Raw genomic sequence first — 23,518 nt, 5'->3', positions numbered from 1 at the left:
TGTTTTACCTACGTGACTTTACCGAAAAAAACAAAGAGTAGACACACATTCACAACTTTGCCTTTTATATATATGGAGATACACTATAATACAGATGTTTTTAGGGGGGTTAGGTCGCGTAAATATAAATGTGTCACTATGACACCTCCTTTACCAGTGGCAAAATATAGTGATAGGTTTTTACCCTTTCAAATGGTACAAAAAACTGATACCTTTATACAAGAGTTGTTTCTTTTTGTTTGCATTTTGACTGCTTGTGTTGTGGTTATTGCAAACATAATGCTTGTATAAAGGTGTCAGTTTTTGTACCAGTTGAAAGGGTAAAAACCTATCACCAGAGGTGTGGACTCGAGTCATGTGACTTGGACTCGAGTCAGACTCGAGTCATGAATTTGATGACTTCAGACTCGACTTGGACTTGCATAACAATGACTTTGTCCCACCTCTGCCTATCACTATATAAATGTGTCGTTAAACCTTCCACTACCCGACGTAGCCAACCAACGCCTATATTTAGATTATGTTTATGTTGTTATAACGCTCTGCTACCCCGTGCCCCTACTGGACATCTGTTAGCGAAGAGCTTCTTAGCTCACCGGATTCCTCCTCCACTTTAAAGTGGAGATTTGGATTCTGATGAACACGTTCCCGGACGTGACGTCACAGCCGGATGTGAGATTCCTCCCCCTGAGTAACATGGCGGACGGGACCCCTACACCACCCAACATGGCGGGGGAGGGGGGGGTCCTTCCCCCTGAGGAACAGCGGAGTGACTGGAGGACCACGTGACGAGCTTCCCCCGCAGCCATCTTAGGTAGGGGGTGCAACCACCGCGGGTGACGTCTTCCCCCACCCAACATGGCGGGGGTGATTATAGGAGCTCGGGACAAACTCCACCGCCGCCTTGTTGGGTAGGGGGAGGCGTCCAACAAACCGCCCGTGACGTGACCCACAACGCGGCGGCGTCGTCGCATCCCACCCAACATAGATTTGAAGCTTTCGTGACTGCAGGGATCCATACTCTTTGGATATTTCGGTAAAGTCAAGTAGTTGTAAAATAAAATAAATTAAATCACGACGTTTCGGGCGCAACACAAGCGCCCCACCTGATGACGGACACTTGTGTTGCGCCCGAAACGTCGTGATTTAATTCATTTTATGTTATAAAATGAATTAAAACGTCGTGACTTTACCGAAACAAAAAGTATACCCACCCAACATGGCGGAGGTGGTTGAAGTATCACGTGACGGGCTTCTCCCCACTGCGCCGCCATCTTGGGTAGGGGTGGATGGGCTCCCTCTCCTCACCCAACATGGCGGAGGTGGTTGAAGTATCACGTGACAAGCTTCCCCCCACTGCGCCGCCATCTTGGGTAGGGGTGGATGGGCTCCCTCTCCTCACCCAACATGGCGGAGGTGGTTGAAGTATCACGTGACGAGCTCCCCCCCCCCCCCACTGCGCCGCCATCTTGGGTAGGGGGTGAATGGACTCCCTCTCCTCACCGAACATGGCGGCCGCGGGCTTCACTCGCGCTGGGGGTTAGAGGCGCAGCGAGAGACGGGGAGCGGCTCCCCTCATGGCGACTCCGAGGAGAGAGCGAGGGGCGAGGAGGGGCCGAGGTCGAGCAGGAGGTGGTGGACGAGGAGGAGGAGGTGGTGGACGAGGAGGTGGACGAGGAGACGGGGGGAGAGGTTCGCAATCGCCGCCTGCCAAGAGGAGACGGCCCGGCAGGCCTGGTAGGGAACGCGGGGAAGACAAAGACGGCCGCGTGGGGGGAGATACAAAGACGGGCGCGAGACGAGGAGGCGGTGGACGAGGAGGTGGACGAGGTGGTGGACGAGGAGGTGGACGAGGAGGGAGAGGCTTGGACTCCGCGAAGAGGAGGAAGCTCGGGAGGGCCAGCAGGGAGATCGGGGAAGACAAAGACGGCCGCGTGGGGGGAGATACAAAGGCGGCCGGGAGACGAGGAGGAGGTGAACGAGGAGGGGGGAGGACGAGGAGGAGGAGGTGAGCGTCGCTGGCTACGTACGGCGAGAAAGAAGTTCAACACACACAGCGCACACACAGCATGGACACACACAGCACACACACACAGCACACACACAGCACACAGACAACACACACAACACACACACAGCGCACATACACAGCGCACACACAACACACACACAGTACACACACACAGCACACACACAGCACACACACACAGTACACACACACAGCACACACACACTGTACACACACAGTACACACACAGCACATACACAGTACACACACACAGCGCACACACAAACCGCACACACACCACACACACACAGCACACACACACAGCACACACACAGCACACACACAGCGCACACACACAGCACACACACAGCACACACACAGCGCACACACACAGCACACACACAGCACACACACAGCGCACACACACAGCACACACACAGCACACACACAGCGCACACACACACACAGCGCACACTCAGCATGGACACACACAGCGCACACACAACACACAGATAGACAACACACTCACAACACACACACACACAGCACACACACAGCGCACACACAGCACACACACAGCGCACACACAGTACACACACAGCGCACACACAACACACACACAGCGCACACACAGCACACACACAGCGCACACACAGCACACACACAGCGCACACACAGCACACACACAGCGCACACACAACACACACACAGCGCACACACAGTACACACACAGCGCACACACAGCACACACACAGCACACACACAGCGCACACACAGCACACACAGCACACACACAGTACACAGTACACACACAGCGCACACACAGCACACACACAGCGCACACACAGCACACACACAGCACACACACAGCACACACACAGCGCACACACAGTACACACACAGCGCACACACAACACACACACAGCGCACACACAGTACACACACAGCGCACACACAACACACACACAGCGCACACACAGCACACACACAGCGCACACACAGCACACACACAACACACAGATAGACAACACACTCACAACACACACACACACAGCACACACACAGCGCACACACAGCGCACACACAGCACACACACAGCGCACACACAGCACACACACAGCGCACACACAGCACACACACAGCGCATACACACAGCACACACACAACACACAGATAGACAACACACTCACAACACACACACAGCACACACACAGCGCACACACAGCGCACACACAGCACACACACAGCGCACACACAGCACACACACAGCGCACACACAGTACACACACAGCGCACACACAACACACACACAGCGCACACACAGTACACACACAGCGCACACACAACACACACACAGCGCACACACAGTACACACACAGCGCACACACAACACACACACAGCGCACACACAGCACACACACAGCACATACACACAGCGCACACACAACACACAGATAGACAACACACCCACAACACACACACAACACACACACAGCACACACACAGCACACACACAGCGCACACACAACACACACACAGCACACACACAGCACACACACAGCGCACACACAACACACACACAGCGCACACACAGTACACACACAGCGCACACACAACACACACACAGCGCACACACAGTACACACACAGCGCACACACAACACACCCACAGCGCACACACAGTACACACACAGCGCACACACAACACACACACAGCGCACACACAGTACACACACAGCGCACACACAACACACACACAGCGCACACACAGCACACACACAGCGCATACACACAGCACACACACAACACACAGATAGACAACACACTCACAACACACACACAGCACATACACACAGCGCACACACAGCGCACACACAGCACACACACAGCGCACACACAGCACACACACAGCGCACACACAGTACACACACAGCGCACACACAACACACACACAGCGCACACACAGTACACACACAGCGCACACACAACACACACACAGCGCACACACAATACACACACAGCGCACACACAACACACACACAGCGCACACACAGTACACACACAGCACATACACACAGCGTACACACAACACACAGATAGACAACACACTCACAACACACACACAACACACACACAGCACACACACAGCACACACACAACACACACACAGCACACACACAGCACACACACAGCGCACACACAACACACACACAGCGCACACACAGTACACACACAGCGCACACACAACACACACACAGCGCACACACAGCACACACACAGCACACACACAACACACACACAGCACACACACAGCACACACACAGCGCACACACAACACACACACAGCGCACACACAGTACACACACAGCGCACACACAACACACACACAGCGCACACACAGTACACACACAGCACATACACACAGCGCACACACAACACACAGATAGACAACACACTCACAACACACACACAGCACACACACAGCACACACCCAGCACATACACACAGCGCACACACAACACACAGATAGACAACACACTCACAACACACACACAGCACACACACAGCACACGCACAGCACATACACACAGCGCACACACAACACACAGATAGACAACACACTCACAACACACACACAGCACACACACAGCACACGCACAGCACATACACACAGCGCACACACAACACACAGATAGACAACACACTCACAACACACACACAGCACACACACAGCACACACACAGCACATACACACAGCGCACACACAACACACAGATAGACAACACACTCACAACACACACACAGCACACACACAGCACACACCCAGCACATACTCACAGCGCACACACAACACACAGATAGACAACACACTCACAACACACACACAGCACACACACAGCACACGCACAGCACATACACACAGCGCACACACAACACACAGATAGACAACACACTCACAACACACACACAGCACACACACAGCACACGCACAGCACATACACACAGCGCACACACAACACACAGATAGACAACACACTCACAACACACACACAGCACACACACAGCGCACACACAGCACACACACAGCACACACACAACACACAGATAGACAACACACTCACAACACACACACAGCACACACACAGCACATACACACAGCGCACACACAACACACAGATAGACAACACACTCACAACACACTCACAACACACACACAGCACACGCACAGCACATACACACAGCGCACACACAACACACAGATAGACAACACACTCACAACACACACACACAGCACACGCACAGCATGGACACACACAGCACACACCCAGCACACAGACAACACACACACAGCACACACACAACACACACACAGCACACACACAGCACACACTCAGCATGGACACACACACAACACACACACAGCACACAGACAACACACACAGCACACACACACAGCACACACTCAGCATGGACACACACACAAGACACACACAGCACACAGACAACACACACACAGCACACACACAGCACACACAGCATGGACACAGCACATACACACAGCGCACACACAACACACAGATAGACAACACACTCACAACACAGACAGCACACACACAGCATGCACACAGCACACACACAGCACGCACACAGCACACACACAGCACACACACAGCACGCACACAACACACACACAGCACGCACTCAGCACACACACACAGCACACACACACAGCACACACACACAGCACACACACAACACACACACAGCACACACACACACCAAACACACACACAGCACACACACACACAGCACACACACACAGCACACACACAACACACACAGCACACACACCACACACACACAGCACACACACAACACACACACAGCACACACACAGCACACACACACAGCACACACACAACACAGCACACACACAGCACACAGCACACACAACACACACACACACAGCACACACAACACACACACACAGCACACACAGCACATACACACACACAGCACACACACACAGCACACACAACACACACAGCACACACACACAACCCCCACCGCACACACACAGCACACAGCACACACACAGCACACACAGCACGCACACACACAGCACACACACAACACACACAGCACACACACACACACAACACACACACACAGCACACACACACACACAGCACACACACAACACACAGCACACACAGCACACACACAACACACAGCACACACAGCCCACACACACAACACACACACAGCACACACACACACAGCACACACAACACACAGCACACACACACACAGCACACACACAACACACACACACAACACACACACACAACACACACACAGCACACACACACAACACACACACAGCACACACACACAGCACACACACAACACACAGCACACACACACACAGCACACACACAGTACACACACAGCACACACACAGCACACACACACACACAGTACACACACAGCACACACACACACAGCACACACACAGTACACACACAGCACACACACAGCACACACACAACACACACAGCACACACACACAGCATGCACACAGCATGGACACAACACACAGCACACACACAGTACACACACAGCACACACGCAGCACACACAACACACACAGCATACATACGAAGGTGGTTCAATCTTGATTTGAAGCTTTCGTGACTGCAGGAATCCATACACTTTGGTTCTTTCGGTAACGTCACCTAGGTTAGAAAAAGTAACAGATCACGACATTTAGATCGCAACGCAAGCAATCGTCATCAGGCAAAGGGGACGACCGCTTGTGTTGCAATCGAAGCGTCGTGATTTGTTTAATTTTATTTTATATCTAACTACGTGACTTTACCTAAAGAACCAAAGATGGTGGTTGTTTTGGTTTTTATTATATTTGTAGTTGTGATGGTTTTAGTTGTGCAATTGTGGTTGTGGTAGTTGTTCTAGTGCATCTGGCAGTCATCTCAGTCAGCCGACCCATGGCACCTGGGTCTGTCCCGTGACCTGTCAGCGAGCCTTCGACACTCACGTGGCCTCAAAGTGTACCTGGCCTGGCACAGGCGCCGTGGTGACGTCACCGTCGCTTAGTGGCACATTGCGGTTATTCGTTGCGATCGTGGTTGTGATAGTGGTTGTGATTAGAGGTTGAGATAATGGCTGTGATAGTGTTTGTGATGGTGGTGGTTCGTGGTTGCAGGCCGACTGCTGTACAAGACACAGATGGACTCAAAGAACCTGAGAATGAGGGTGAGTGGTGAGTGAGTGAGTAGGTGGGGAAATGAGTGGTGAGTGGGTGGGTGAGTGAGTGGGTGGGTGGGGCAATGAGTGGTGAGTGGGTGGGTGAGGGAGTGGTGGGTGGGTGAGCGAGTAGTGAGTGGTGAATGAGAGGGTGAGTGAATGAGTGGGTGAGTGAGTGGTGAGTGGGAGAGTGGATGAGTGGGTGGGTGTATGAGTGGGTGAGTGGATGAGTGAGTGGGTGAGGCAATGAGTGGTGAGTGGGTGGGTGAGGGAGTGGTGGGTGAGTGGTGAGTGGTGAATGAGTGGGTGAGCGAATGAGTGGGTGAGCGAATGAGTGGGTGAGCGAATGAGTGGGTGAGTGAATGGTGAGTGGGAGAGTGGGTGAGTGGGTGAGTGGATGCGTGAGTAGGTGGGGCAATGAGTGGTGAGTGGGTGGGTGAGGGAGTGGTGGGTGAGTGGTGAGTGAGTAGTGAGTGGTGAATGAGTGGGTGAGTGAATGGTGAGTGAATGAGTGGGTGAGTGAGTGGTGAGTGAGTGGTGAGTGAGTGGGTGGGTGGATGAGTGAGTGAGTGGGTGAGTGGATGAGTGGGTGGGTGAATGGGCTGGTGGGTGGGTGAGTGAGTGAGTGGTGAGTGAGTGGTGAGTGTCTCCGTGTAGACACCGTCCGGAGCCTCGTGACGCTGGTGTCATGGACTCACAGCCACGCCCTCACCTGTCACCACCTCCCTCTCCTCCTCACTACCACCACGCCTCACCCGGTGAGCGCACTCAGCTGATGCTCACCACTCATACAGGACACACACAGAATTCCATACACTCGCTCACCCACTCATTCACCCACCCACTCACCCACTCATTCACTCACCCACCAATTCACTCACCCACCAACTCACTCACCCACCAACTCACTCACCAACCACTCACCACTCACTCGCCCACTCAATCACCCACTCACCCCTCAACTTAACCACTCACCCACTCATTCACTCACCCACTCATTCACTCACCCACTCATTCACTCACCCACTCACCACTCCCTCACCACTCATGACTCACTCACGACTCACTTAACACTCACCACTCACCCACCATTCAATCACCCGCTCACTCACCACTCACTCCTCAAATTAACCACTCACCCACTCATTCACTCACCCAATTATTCTGTTAATGAAGTCACTCCATATCTCCCTGAGCCTCACCATGTCTCCCCGTGTTTCCCTGTGTCTCCTCGAGTGTCACCGTGTCTCCCCGTGTCTCCCTGAATCTCCTCGTGTCTCCATGCGTCTCCTCGTGTCTCCTCGAGTCTCACCATGTCTCTCCGTGTCTCCCCGAGTCTCTCCAGTCTGTCTCCTGGCGCTGTGATTCTGGACACTCATTCCGCTGGAGTGTCACTCCATCTCCACTCGGACATCCTGCCCACTCACCGCCCTCACCACCTCCACTCACTAATGCTTACACGGTGAGTGGGTGGGTGAGTGAGTGGGTGAGTGCGTGGGTGGGTGGGTGAGTGAATGGGTGGGTGAGTGGGTGAGTGAGAGGGAGGGTGAGCGAGTGGGTTAGTGAGTGAGTGAGTGAGTGGGTCGGTGAGTTGGTGAGTGGGTGCAGGGGTGAGTGAGTAGTGAGTGAGTTGGCGAGTGAGTTGGCGAGTTAGTGAGTGGGTGAGTGTGTGAGCGGGTGAGTGAGTGGGTGAGTGGGTGTGCAGGTGGCCGTGTGAGTGGGTGAGTGATTGGTAAGTGAGTGACTTACTGTCTCTCTGTTTCTACAGAATGTCAAGAGTTCATTACTGGATATAAAGGTGCAAATATACACTCACCACTTACTCAACTACTCACCACTTACCACTCAACCACTCATTCAACCATGCACGCACCCACTCAACCACTCACTCACCCACTCACCCACTCACCCACCCACTCACTCATTCACTCTCTCACACACTCAATCAATCACTCACCCACCCAATCTCTCACCCACTTCCCCAATCACTCACCCACCCATCCACTCACTCGCTCACCCACTCACCTATCCATTCACCCACCACTCACAACTCACTTTCCCACCCACTCACCCAATGGGTTACAGTGCTGGCGAGGTGAACTGAGTGTCGTTGTCTCTCTTCTCTGCAGCTGGAACCGGACAGTGTCACTCTGTCTGTGGCTCCACAGAGACACGGTGAGACACGGGGAGATACGGGGAAACTAGGGGAGACTTGGGGAGACTCGGTGAGACACGGGGAGACACGGGAGACACGGGGAAACTAGGGGAGACTCGGGGAGACTGGGTGAGACACGGGGAGACACGGGGAGACACGGGAGACTCGGTGAGACACGGGGAGACACGGGAGACACGGGGAAACTAGGGGAGACTTGGGGAGACTCGGTGAGACACGGGGAGACACGGGAGACACGGGGAAACTAGGGGAGACTCGGGGAGACTCGGTGAGACACGGGGAGACACGGGGAGACACGGGAGACTCGGTGAGACACGGGGAGAAATGGGGAGACATTTAGAGATTCGGGGAGACATGGGGAGACTAGGGGAGAAAAGGGGAGACACGGGGAGACACAGGGAGACATTTAGAGACTCGGGGAGACATGGGGAGACTAGGGGAGACACGGGGAGACACAGTGAGACACGGGGAGACATGGGGAGACTAGGGGAGACACGGGGAGACACGGGGAGACACGGGGAGACACAGTGAGACACGGGGAGACACGGGGAGACTAGGGGAGATGCGGGGAGACACGGGGAGACACAGGGAGATATTTAGAGACTCGGGGAGACATGGGGAGACGAGGGGAGAAACGGGGAGACACGGGGAGACATTTAGAGACTCGGGGAGACATGGGGAGACATGGGGAGACTAGGGGAGACACGGGGAGACACGATGAGACACGGGGAGACACGGGGAGACACGGGGAAACTAGGGGAGACTCGGGGAGACTCGGCGAGACACGGGGAGACACGGGGAGACACGGGGAGACTAGGGGAGATGCGGGGAGCAATACAGAGGTGCGGGGAGCAATGAGGAGACACAAGGAGACACAGGGAGACATTTAGAGACTCGGGGAGACACGGTGAGACTGGGAGACACGGCGAGACTCAGGGAGACACAGGGAGACACAGGGGAGACACTATTAGAGACTCGGGGAGACACGGGGAGAATTGTATTTCTGTATTTACTGCTGCTGTGTATCTGTGTCCCCCGTGTCTCCGTGTCTCTCTGTCTCTGTCTCTGCATGTCTTTTTGTCTCTCTGAGTCCCTCTGTGTTTCTGTGTCCGTCTGTCTCCATGTGTCCGCGTCTCTGTGTGTGCAGCACATTGCAAAATCAGCGATGGAGGAACGTCAAGCGAGAGGTATCAAAGAGACGCGGGGACGGGGATACTGGGGGAGCTTTGTGTTGCGATCGCTACTCACTCCAGTACTTGCCGCTACAGCCCTGTGCGAGGCTACCTGGGGGAGCTTTACCTGTGTCTGTTTGGTGTGTATTCACTACAGACTGCGCAGGGGAGTGGGCGGTCGTGAGTCCACGGAGTCAAAACTCAGAACGCGACGACGGCCGAGGGAGCAAAAGTAACTCACGAACTCACTCATAGACTCACTCACAGACTCACTCACAGACTCACTCACAGACTCACTCACTCACAGACTCACTCACTCATAGACTCACTCACAGACTCACTCATAGACTCACTCACAGACTCACTCACAGACTCACTCACAGACTCACTCACTCACAGACTCACTCACAGACTCACTCACTCATAGACTCACTCATAGACTCACTCACTCACAGACTCACTCACTCACAGACTCACTCACTCATAGACTCACTCACTCAGACTTACTCACTCACAGACTCACTCACTCATAGACTCACTCACTCACAGACTCACTCACTCATAGACTCACTCACTCATAGACTCACTGACTCATAGACTCACTCACTCATATACTCACTCATTCACTCATATACTCACTCATTCACTCATAGACTTACTCACTCACAGACTCACTCACTCATAGACTCACTCATAGACTCACTCACTAACAGACTCACTCACTCATAGACTCACTCACTCACAGACTCACTCACTCATAGACTCACTCACAGACTTACTCACAGACTCACTCACTCATAGACTTACTCACTCACAGACTCACTCACTCACAGACTCACTCACTCACAGACTCACTCACAGACTCACTCACTCACAGACTCACTCACTCATAGATTCACTCACTCACAGACTCACTCACTCACAGACTCACTCACTCATAGACTTACTCACTCATAGACTCACTCACTCATAGACTCACTCACAGACTCACTCACAGACTCACTCATAGACTCACTCACAGACGCACTCACTCACAGAATCACTCACAGACTCACTCATAGACTCACTCATAGACTCACTCCCTCATAGACTCACTCACTCACAGACTCACTCACTCATAGACTCACTCACTCATAGACTCACTCATAGACTCACTCACTAACAGACTCACTCACTCATAGACTCACTCACTCACAGACTCACTCACTCATAGACTCACTCACAGACTTACTCACAGACTCACTCACTCATAGACTTACTCACTCACAGACTCACTCACTCACAGACTCACTCACTCACAGACTCACTCACAGACTCACTCACTCACAGACTCACTCACTCACAGACTCACTCACTCACAGACTCACTCACTCACAGACTCACTCACTCACAGACTCACTCATAGACTCACTCACTCATAGACTCACTCACTCACAGACTCACTCACTCACTCATAGACTCACTCACTCATAGACTCACTCACTCAAAGACTCACTCATAGACTCACTCACTCAAAGACTCACTCACTGACTCACTCACTGACTCACTCACAGACTCAATTATAGGCTCACTCACTCATATATTCACTCACTCATAGACTAACTCACTCATAGACTCACTCACTCACTGACTCACTCACTCATAGACTCACTCACTCATAGACTCACTCACTCACAGACTCACTCACTCATAGGCTCACTCACTCATAGACTCACTCATAGACTCACTCACTCACAGACTCACTCACTCATAGGCTCACTCACTCATAGACTCACTCATAGACTCACTCACTCATAGACTCACTTACTCATAGACTCACTCATAGACTCACTCACTCACAAATTCACTCACAGACTTACTCACTCATAGACTCACTCATTCATAGACTAACTCATAGACTCACTCACTCATAGACTCACTCATGGACTCACTCACTCATAGACTCACTCACTCATAGACTCACTCACTCACAGACTTACTCACTCATAGACTCACTCACAGACTCACTCACTCACAGACTCACTCACTCATAGACTCACTCACAGACTCACTGACTCATAGACTCACTCACTCATATACTCACTCATTCACTCATATACTCACTCATTCACTCATAGACTTACTCACTCACAGACTCACTCACTCATAGACTCACTCATAGACTCACTCACTCATAGACTCACTCACTCATAGACTCACTCACTCACAGACTCACTTACAGACTCAATTATAGGCTCACTCACTCATATATTCACTCACTCATAGACTAACTCACTCATAGACTCACTCACTCACTGACTCACTCACTCATAGACTCACTCACTCATAGACTCACTCACTCACAGACTCACTCACTCATAGGCTCACTCACTCATAGACTCACTCATAGACTCACTCACTCACAGACTCACTCACTCATAGGCTCACTCACTCATAGACTCACTCATAGACTCACTCACTCATAGACTCACTTACTCATAGACTCACTCATAGACTCACTCACTCACAAATTCACTCACAGACTTACTCACTCATAGACTCACTCATTCATAGACTAACTCATAGACTCACTCACTCATAGACTCACTCATGGACTCACTCACTCATAGACTCACTCACTCATAGACTCACTCACTCACAGACTTACTCACTCATAGACTCACTCACAGACTCACTCACTCACAGACTCACTCACTCATAGACTCACTCACAGACTCACTGACTCATAGACTCACTCACTCATATACTCACTCATTCACTCATATACTCACTCATTCACTCATAGACTTACTCACTCACAGACTCACTCACTCATAGACTCACTCATAGACTCACTCACTCATAGACTCACTCACTCATAGACTCACTCACTCACAGACTCACTCACAGACTCACTCACTCATAGACTCACTCACTCATAGACTCACTCACTCATAGACTCACTCACTCATAGACTCACTCACAGACTCACTCACTCACAGACTCACTCACAGACTCACTCATAGACTCACTCACAGACTCACTCACTCACAGACTCACTCACAGACTCACTCATAGACTCACTCCCTCATAGACTCACTCACTCACAGACTCACTCATAGACTCACTCACTCATAGACTCACTCACTCATAGACTCACTCACTCACAGACTCACTCACTCATAGACTCACTCACTCACAGACTCACTCACTCACAGACTCACTCACTCATAGACTCACTCACAGACTTACTCACAGACTCACTCACTCATAGACTTACTGACTCACAGACTCACTCACTCACAGACTCACTCACTCACAGACTCACTCACAGACTCACTCACTCACAGACTCACTCACTCACAGACTCACTCACTCACAGACTCACTCACTCACAGACTCACTCATAGACTCACTCACTCATAGACTCACTCACTCATAGACTCACTCATAGACTCACTCACTCATAGACTCACTCACTCATAGACTCACTCACTCACAGACTCACTCACTCACTCATAGACTCACTCATAGACTCACTCACTCAAAGACTCACTCACTGACTCACTCACAGACTCAATTATAGGCTCACTCACTCATATATTCACTCACTCATAGACTAACTCACTCATAGACTCACTCACTCACTGACTCACTCACTCATAGACTCACTCACTCATAGACTCACTCACTCATAGACTCACTCACTCACAGACTCACTCATAGACCCACTCACTCACTCACAGACTCACTCACTCATAGGCTCACTCACTCATAGACTCACTCATAGACTCACTCACTCACAGACTCACTCACTCATAGGCTCACTCACTCATAGACTCACTCATAGACTCACTCACTCATAGACTCACTCATAGACTCACTCACTCACAAATTCACTCACAGACTTACTCACTCATAGACTCACTCATTCATAGACTAACTCATAGACTCACTCACTCATAGACTCACTCATAGACTCACTCACTCATAGACTCACTCACTCATAGACTCACTCATACACTCACTCTGACCTATCCACTCATAGACCCCATAACCCCCTGACCTGTTGACCCCTGTGACCCCAGGGTGACCTCTGTGTCTCCATTCTGCTGCGGAAATGAAGGTTGCTCCAGAAGATTCAGACGGGAGAGTGACTTGGAGGTTACTGAACAATCACTCACCACCCACTCACCACTCACTCACCACCCATTCACCACCTACTCACCACTCACTCACCACCCACTCACCACCCACTCACCACCCACTCACCACTCACTCACCATCCATTCACCACTCACCACCCATTCACCACTCACTCACTACTCACTCACCACTCACTCACCACTCACTCACCACCCATTCACCACTCACTCACCACCCATTCACCACTCACTCACCACCCACTCACCACTCACTCACCACTCACTCACCACTCACCACTCACTCACCACCCACTCACCACTCACTCACCACCCACTCACCACTCACTCACCACCCATTCACCACTCACTCACCACCCATTCACCACTCACTCACCACCCATTCCCCACTCACTCACCACCCATTCACCACTCACCACCCATTCACCACTCACTCACTACTCACTCACCACTGACTCATTCCTCACTCACCAATCACCACTCATTCACTACCCTCTCACTACCCACTCACCAATCACTCGCTACCCACTCACCACTCACTCACTACCCACTCACTCACCACCCACTCACAACTCACTCACCACCCATTCACCACTCATTCACCACCCACTCACCACTCACCACCCATTCACCACTCATTCACCACCCATTCACCACTCACTCACCACCCATTCACCACTCACCACCCATTCACCACTCACTCACCACCCATTCACCACTCACTCACCACCCACTCACCACTCACCACCCATTCACCACCCATTCACCACTCACTCACCACCCATTCACCACTCACTCACCACCCATTCACCACTCACCACCTATTCACCACTCACCACCCATTCACCACTCACTCACCACCCATTCACCACTCACCACCCATTCACAACTCACTCACCACCCATTCACCACTCACTCACCACCCACTCACCACTCACCACCCATTCACCACTCACTCACCACCCATTCACCACTCACTCACCACCCATTCACCACTCACTCACCACCCATTCACCACTCACTCACCACCCATTCACCACTCACTCACCACCCATTCACCACTCACCACCCATTCACCACTCACTCACTACTCACTCACCACTGACTCATTCCTCACTCACCAATCACCACTCATTCACTACCCTCTCACTACCCACTCACCAATCACTCGCTACCCACTCACCACTCACTCACTACCCACTCACCACTCACTCACCACCCACTCACAACTCACTCACCACCCATTCACCACTCATTCACCACTCACTCACTCACTCACCACCCATTCACCACTCACTCACCACCCACTCACCACTCACCACCCATTCACCACCCACTCACCACTCACCACCCATTCACCACTCATTCACCACCCATTCACCACTCACTCACCACCCATTCACCACTCACCACCCATTCACCACTCACTCACCACCCATTCACCACTCACTCACCACCCACTCACCACTCACCACCCATTCACCACCCATTCACCACTCACTCACCACCCATTCACCACTCACTCACCACCCATTCACCACTCACCACCTATTCACCACTCACCACCCATTCACCACTCACTCACCACCCATTCACCACTCACTCACCACCCACTCACCACTCACCACCCATTCACCACTCACTCACCACCCATTCACCACTCACTCACCACCCATTCACCACTCACTCACCACCCATTCACCACTCACTCACCACCCATTCACCACTCACTCACCACCCATTCACCACTCATTCACCACTCACTCACTCACTCACCACCCATTCACCACTCACTCACCACCCACTCACCACTCACCACCCATTCACCACCCACTCACCACTCACCACCCATTCACCACTCATTCACCACCCATTCACCACTCACTCACCACCCATTCACCACTCACCACCCATTCACCACTCACTCACCACCCATTCACCACTCACTCACCACCCACTCACCACTCACCCCCCACTCACCCCCCACTCACCCCTCACTCACCACCCATTCACCACTCACTCACCACCCATTCACCACTCACCACCTATTCACCACTCACCACCCATTCACCACTCACTCACCACCCATTCACCACTCACTCACCACCCACTCACCACTCACCACCCATTCACCACTCACTCACCACCCATTCACCACTCACTCACCACCCATTCACCACTCACTCACCACCCATTCACCACTCACTCACCACCCATTCACCACTCACTCACCACCCATTCACCACTCACTCACTACTCACTCACCACTGACTCATTTCCCACTCGCCAATCACCACTCATTCACTACCTTCTCACGACTCACTCACCAATCACTCGCTACCCACTCACCACTCGCTCACGTGTTTCATTCCCCGTGTCTCTTTCTCCGTGTCTCTCTCCCCGTGTCTCTCTCCCCGGGTCTCTGTCCCCGTGTCTCTCTCCCCGTGTCTGTGTCCCCGTGTTTCTCTCCCCTTGTCTGTGTCCCCGTGTCTCTCTCCCTGTGTCTGTGTCCCCGTGTCTCTCTCCCTGTGTCTCCCTCCCCGTGTCTCTCTCCCCATGTCTGTGTCCTCGTGTCCCCACACAGAAGCACATTCGGAGGCACGGGGAGACCCAAGGCCTCGTCTGTCCCTTCCCTGGCTGCGGAAAACTTTTCCGTGCCTCCCGGCATCTGAGACAGCACGAGAACGTTCACTCAGGTAGAGAGACACGGGGAGCGAGAGACACGGAGAGAGAGACACTGGGATAGAGAGAGACACTGGGAGAGAGAGAGACACGGGGATAGAGAGAGACACTGGGAGAGAGAGAGACACGGGGATAGAGAGAGACACTGGGAGAGAGAGAGAGACACGGGGATAGAGAGAGACACTGGGATAGAGAGAGACACTGGGAGAGAGAGAGACACGGGGATAGAGAGAGACACTGGGAGAGAGAGAGACACGGGGATAGAGAGAGACACGGAGAGAGAGAGAGAGACACGGGGATAGAGAGAGACACTGGGAGAGAGAGAGACACGGGGAGAGAGAGACACGGAGAGAGAGAGAGAGAGACACGGGGATAGAGAGAGACACTGGGAGAGAGAGAGAGACACTGGGAGAGAGAGACACACGGAGAGAGAGAGAGACACTGGGAGAGAGAGACACACGGAGATAGAGACACGGGGATAGAGACAGACACGGGGAGAGAGAGAGGGAGAGAGAGACACTGGAAAAATGATGAACGAAGCAAAGTGCCGACTACACCGAGCATTATGAGATCTCTTTTACCAGTGGCAAAATATAGTAGTAGGTTTTTACCCTTTTAAACTGGTACAAAACTGACACCTTTATTCAAGGCATCATGTTTGCAATAACCACAACACAAGTAGTCAAAAAAGCAAACAAAAAGAAGCAACTCTGATCATGATAATAATATGCACTGTCCTTGAAGTTGATTGGTCCACACCCGAGACGGCTTTCTTTAGAGCCTAGTCCCCATTGGTGTTGGACCAGATGACACCAGAAGGATCTAAAGAAAGCCGTTTCGGGTGTGGACCAATCAACTTCAAGGACAGTGCATATTATTATCATGATCAGAGTTGCTTCTTTTTGTTTGCTTTTTTGACTACTTGTGTTGTGGTTATTGCAAACATGATGCCTTGAATAAAGGTGTCAGTTTTGTACCAGTTTAAAAGGGTAAAACCCTACTACTACACCAAGCATCTTCTTGTTTCCATTGATCGTAAAAAAAAAGAGAGACACTGGGAGAGAGAGAGAGACACGGGGAGAGAGAGAGGGAGAGAGAGACACACGGGGAGCGAGAGACACTGGGATAGAGACACAGAGAGAGAGAGATATGGGTATTTAGACACTGTCCAGAACCACGTGGTTGTTGTTGACTGTGGTTGTTGTTGTGTTTGTTGTTGTTGTTGCCAGAGGAGAGGAACTTCACGTGTGAGACTTGTGGCACCAGCTTCAAAAACAAACGCAACCTCAACGTTCACATTCGCATTCACACCGGGGAGAAGCCTCTACAGTGAGTATGGTACACCACACACTGTACACCGTGCACTGTACACCACGCACTGTACACCACAGCACACCACACACTGTACACCACACACTGTACACCACACACTGTACACCACACACTGTACACCACACACTACACCACACGCTGTACACCACACTGTACACCACACACTGTACACCACACACTGTACACCACACACTGTACACCACACACTGCACACCACACACTGCACACCACACGCTGCACACCACACACGTACACCACACACTGTACATCACGCACTGCACATCACGCACTGTACACCATACACTGTACACCACACACTGTACACCACACACTGTACACCACACACGTACACCACCCACTGTACATCACGCACTGCACATCACGCACTGTACACCATACACTGTACACCACGAACTGCACCACACACTGTACATCACACACAGTACACCACACAATGTGCACCACACATACCACACCTCGCACTGTACACACTGTACACACTCACTGTACACCACACACGGAACACCACACACAGTACACCACACGTATTTCTATTTTCGTGTGTCTCTCTCTTCGTGTCTCTCTGTCCATGTCTCTCTCTTCGTGTCTCTTTCTCCGAATCTATCTCTCTCCATGGTGTCTCTCCTTGTCTCCATGTCTCTATCTGTGTGTCTCTTTCTCCGTGTCTATCTCTGTGTGTCTCTCCGTGTCTCTCTCCATGGTGTCTCTCCTTGTCTCCATGTCTCTATCTGTGTGTCTCTTTCTCCATGTCTATCTCTGTGTGTCTCTCTTTCCGTGTCTCTCTCCATGGTGTCTCTCCTTGTCTCCATGTCTCTATTGTGTGTCTCTCTCTCCGTGGCTAGCTCTCCATGGTGTCTCTCCTTGTCTCCGTGGTGTCTCCCCGCGGTGTCTCCGCCCAGGTGCCAGCTCTGCGGGTTCCGCTGCAGGCAGAAGGCCTCCCTCAACTGGCACATGCGCAAGCACAACCTCTGTCCCACCTATCACTTCATGTGCGACGAGTGCGGCAAGATGTTCGAGAAGCCGGACAGCCTGAGGCAGCACCGCACCATCGTGCACCCCCAGAGACAGCACCGCACCACCGACGACCACCACGACCACCACCACCACGACCACCACGACCACCACCAGCACGACCACCACCACGACCACCACCAGCACGAAGAGACAGTCGGAGAGCCGCACCGTAGCCACAGCAACGCCGCAATGGGAGCCACTGGTGGTAGCGTTGGACAGATACAGGCGGACACGCAGACACACTCACAGGCAGACACACAGGTGGTACAGACACAGGCAGACACGCAGGTGGACACGCAGACACACTCACAGGCAGACACACAGGTGGTACAGATACAGGCAGACTCAGGGGTGGTACAGACACAGGCAGACACACAGGCAGACACGCAGACACACTCACAGGCAGACACACAGGTGGTACAGACACAGGCAGACACGCAGGTGGACACACAGACACACTCACAGGCAGACACACAGGTGGTACAGATACAGGCAGACTCAGGGATGGTACAGATACAGGCAGACACACAGGTGGTACAGATACAGGCGGACACACAGACACACTCACAGGCAGACTCACAGGTGGTACAGATACAGGCAGACTCAGGGGTGGTACAGATACAGGCGGACTCAGGGGTGGTACAGACACAGATAGACTCACAGGCAGACACACAGACACACTCACAGGCAGACACACGAACACACTCACAGGTAGACACACAAGTGGTACAAACACAGGCAGACACACAGGTGGTACAGATACAGGCAGATTCAGGGGTAGTACAGATACAGGCGGACACACAGACACATTCACAGGCAGACACACAGACACAATCACAGATACAGACAGACACACAGGAAAACTCACCGGCAGACGCGTGGGTGGTACAGATAAACTCAGAGGCAGACACACAGACACACACACATTCACAGGCAGACACACAGACACATTCACAGGCAGACACACAGACACATTCACAGGCAGACACACAGACATTGATACAGACACAGGCAGACACACAGATGGTACAGACACACACACTTACAGGCTGACGCACAGACACACATGCAGACATATGGTAGAGACATGCAGACACACACCCACTCACAGGGTGACACACAACAACAACCGCCATTCGCAACTATGTGGCGGTGACGTCACCACGATGCTTGTGCCAGGCTAGGTGCACGTTGAGGCCACATGAAGTGTCGAACGCCCGCTGGCAGGAGGTCACGGGGCAGACCCAAGTGCCACGGGTCGACTGACTGAGATGAGTGGCTGATGCACCACCTGTGCCAACTTGCTGTGCTTTAGCCACCCGGCGCTCCACTCGTTCTTGTGAGCGTCGCTCCTCCGCCCTCTGTTGTTGGAGGGCGACTGCCTCCAACTGCCCAGTAGCGTCCTTCACGAGCCCCCTCCACAGAGGCCGATTTTGACACCGCTGGTACCAGTCATCGGCAAGTCCACTCAGCTCGACGTCCTCCTGTACCATATCACTCCATCTCTTCTGTAGCCTGTGCCGCACCCGTTTAGCCCCCCCTATCCGGCCGAACAAAAGCTGTTTAGGCATGCGGTGGCTGGGCATGCAGTGGCTGGGCATGCGGGCTACATGGCCCAGGCAACGCAGCCTTGCCTGCCGGAGGAGCTCACCGATGGGACTTTGGCCAGATCTTTCAAGGATTTGCGAGCTCCTCACACAATCCAGCCTGGTTAAACCCAGGATTGATCGTCAGCAAGCCAGCCTAAATGTTTCTAACCGGCAAAGATGTTCCATTAGGGGGGTCCACGTTTCGCAAGCGTAGAGAAGGGAGGGAATGACCGTGGCCCGAGAAGACCGGAAGCTTCATGCAGAGCGACAGACCAGGTAGCTTCCACACAGCGTTACGCAATCGATGAAAAGATATTACCGCTCGATTGATTCGGAGTGAGACCTCTGCTGTTAAACCGGAGCCGGTCATGAGCACACTGCCAAGGTATGGGAAACTCCACTCTCTCCACAACTGCCCCATCACTGATTGGGAGTTTGTGGGGGTGGAGGGTCCGATGGTACAAAATACCCAGGCAGGTGCTTAGTTTTGGTGGGGCTGATGGTAAGGCCCCACCTCTTAGTGGCACACTCCAGTTCCAGCAGCAGCGTCTCCAACTCCTCTGAATAGCAGCAATTAGCCTCCCATTATATCTGTACCAGATGTAAATTCCTCCAGTACAGCTATTGAAGGCTTCACGAACTACGTGGTCCAAATAGATGTTAAATAAGGTGGGAGCCAGAGGACATCCCTGTCGCACCCCAAGGTGTGCAGGGAATGGCTTTGACTCCCGGCTACGTAGTTTTACCCGGGCCCGCTCACCATCATGAAGGTCCTTAATGATCGTGAGCAAAGGGTGAGGGACTCCGAAAGCACGAAGAACTACCCATAGCCCAGGCCTACTGGTGGTATCATAGGCCTTGACCAGGTCAATAAAGCAGAGATGTAGGTCTTGTTGGAATTCCCTACACCTCTGCTGTAGCACACGGACAGAAAATATGGCATCTGTGCAGGACCGCCCTTTCCTGAAACCACATTGGGGCTCCACAAGCCTCTCCTCAGCGTGCCTGGCAAGGCGATGTTGAATAATCCTTGCCAGGACCTTTCCCAGCACACTGACGAGTGAGATTCCCCTGTAGTTGTTACAGTCTGTGCAGTCCCCCTTAAAGAGGGGGACCACACTCACAGTCTCACACACAGCCTGGTGTACACCACCAGTAGTGACAGTGACTACAGTCACACACACAGCCTGGTGTACACCTCCAGTAGTAGTGACTACACCCAGACACTGCTCAACTACTCACCCACCCACTTCCTCACTCATCCACTCCCTCACCCACCCACTCACCCACTCCCTCACCCACTCCCTCACCCACTCACCCATCCACTCACCCACTCCCTCAATCACCCACTCCCTCACCCACCCAATCACCCACTCCCTCACCCACTCACCCACTCACCCACTCACCCACCCACCCACCCACTCCCTCACCCACCCACCCACTCCCTCACCCACCCACTCACCCACCCACTCACCCACCCACTCCCTCACCCACTCCCTCACCCACCCACCCACTCACGCACCCACTCATGCACCCACTCACCCACCCACTCACCCACCCACGCACCCACTCACCCACCCACTCACACACTCACCCACCCACTTACACACCAAAGGATGGCTCCATATTTGTCAACAATGCTGTGTACGCTGATGATTTGGTGATTGCTACTCACTCAAATAAGGAGTTGGAGACTAATGCTGAACCTGGAGCGTGCCACGAAGAGACGGTGGAGGCCTTGCCATCAGCCCCACCACAACCAAGCACCTGCATGGGTATTTTGAATCATCAAAACCTCCACCGCCACCTTCCATGCCCCATGGGTGATGGGAGAGTTATGGAGAGAGTGGAGGTGTTTCTGTACCTGGAGTTTGTAACGTTGATATTAAATTTCCTTGGGACCTTTTTATGACTTGCCTCACTCACCAATAGACTCATCTGCACAGAGAGACCCACAGACTCACCACACAGAGACCCACAGACTCACCTCACCACACAGACCCATAGACTCACCACATATAGACCCATAGACTCACCACGCAGATCCATAGATTCACCACACAGACACCCACAGACTTACCTGTACTCTGGTTATTTCGGTAAAGTCACGTAGGTATA

General features: G+C 52.5%; 2 protein-coding genes across 4 annotated transcripts in view; one reads left to right on the top strand and one right to left on the bottom strand.

Annotated features, from left to right (window-relative positions):
• The window catches only part of LOC133361317 (zinc finger protein 91-like), a gene marked incomplete at its 3' end in the record, with an annotated part of 1,159,662 nt that overhangs the window by 998,858 nt on the left and 137,286 nt on the right, over positions 1-23,518 (bottom strand). The window lies entirely within an intron of this gene.
• LOC133361259 (zinc finger and BTB domain-containing protein 24-like) lies at positions 1,535-22,778 on the top strand. 3 transcript variants are annotated; one of them, XM_061580166.1, is made up of 13 exons: positions 1,535-2,008; positions 7,235-7,284; positions 7,933-8,033; positions 8,621-8,737; positions 9,044-9,073; positions 9,405-9,450; positions 10,596-10,635; positions 10,778-10,852; positions 14,688-14,763; positions 17,347-17,458; positions 18,674-18,773; positions 19,697-20,342; positions 20,394-22,778. In XM_061580166.1, exons 1-13 carry the CDS (start codon positions 1,578-1,580, stop codon positions 20,862-20,864), a joined length of 2,295 nt encoding a protein of 764 aa, XP_061436150.1. In that variant the 5' UTR covers positions 1,535-1,577; the 3' UTR covers positions 20,865-22,778. The 3 variants fall into 3 exon arrangements, with proteins under 3 accessions (XP_061436150.1, XP_061436151.1, XP_061436149.1); XM_061580167.1 differs by having other exon boundaries at positions 1,536-2,008; positions 19,697-20,714; positions 20,769-22,778; XM_061580165.1 differs by having other exon boundaries at positions 1,537-2,008; positions 19,697-22,778.

This window comes from Lethenteron reissneri, chromosome 72 (genome assembly GCF_015708825.2).
Source record: "Lethenteron reissneri isolate LAM-NWPU_2019-01 chromosome 72, ASM1570882v1, whole genome shotgun sequence".
Taxonomy (NCBI): Eukaryota; Metazoa; Chordata; class Hyperoartia; order Petromyzontiformes; family Petromyzontidae; genus Lethenteron; species Lethenteron reissneri.
This window is presented reverse-complemented; position numbering and strand designations above follow the sequence as displayed.

Bases quoted from the DNA above. Each gene is read 5' to 3' on its own strand.
- LOC133361259 (XM_061580165.1), top strand. From the start codon at position 1,578: ATGGCGACTCCGAGGAGAGAGCGAGGGGCGAGGAGGGGCCGAGGTCGA. The intron at 2,009-7,234 runs GTGAGCGTCGCT...TCGTGGTTGCAG, and splicing joins GGGAGGACGAGGAGGAGGAG to GCCGACTGCTGTACAAGACA. The intron at 14,764-17,346 runs GTTACTGAACAA...GTCCCCACACAG, and splicing joins GACGGGAGAGTGACTTGGAG to AAGCACATTCGGAGGCACGG.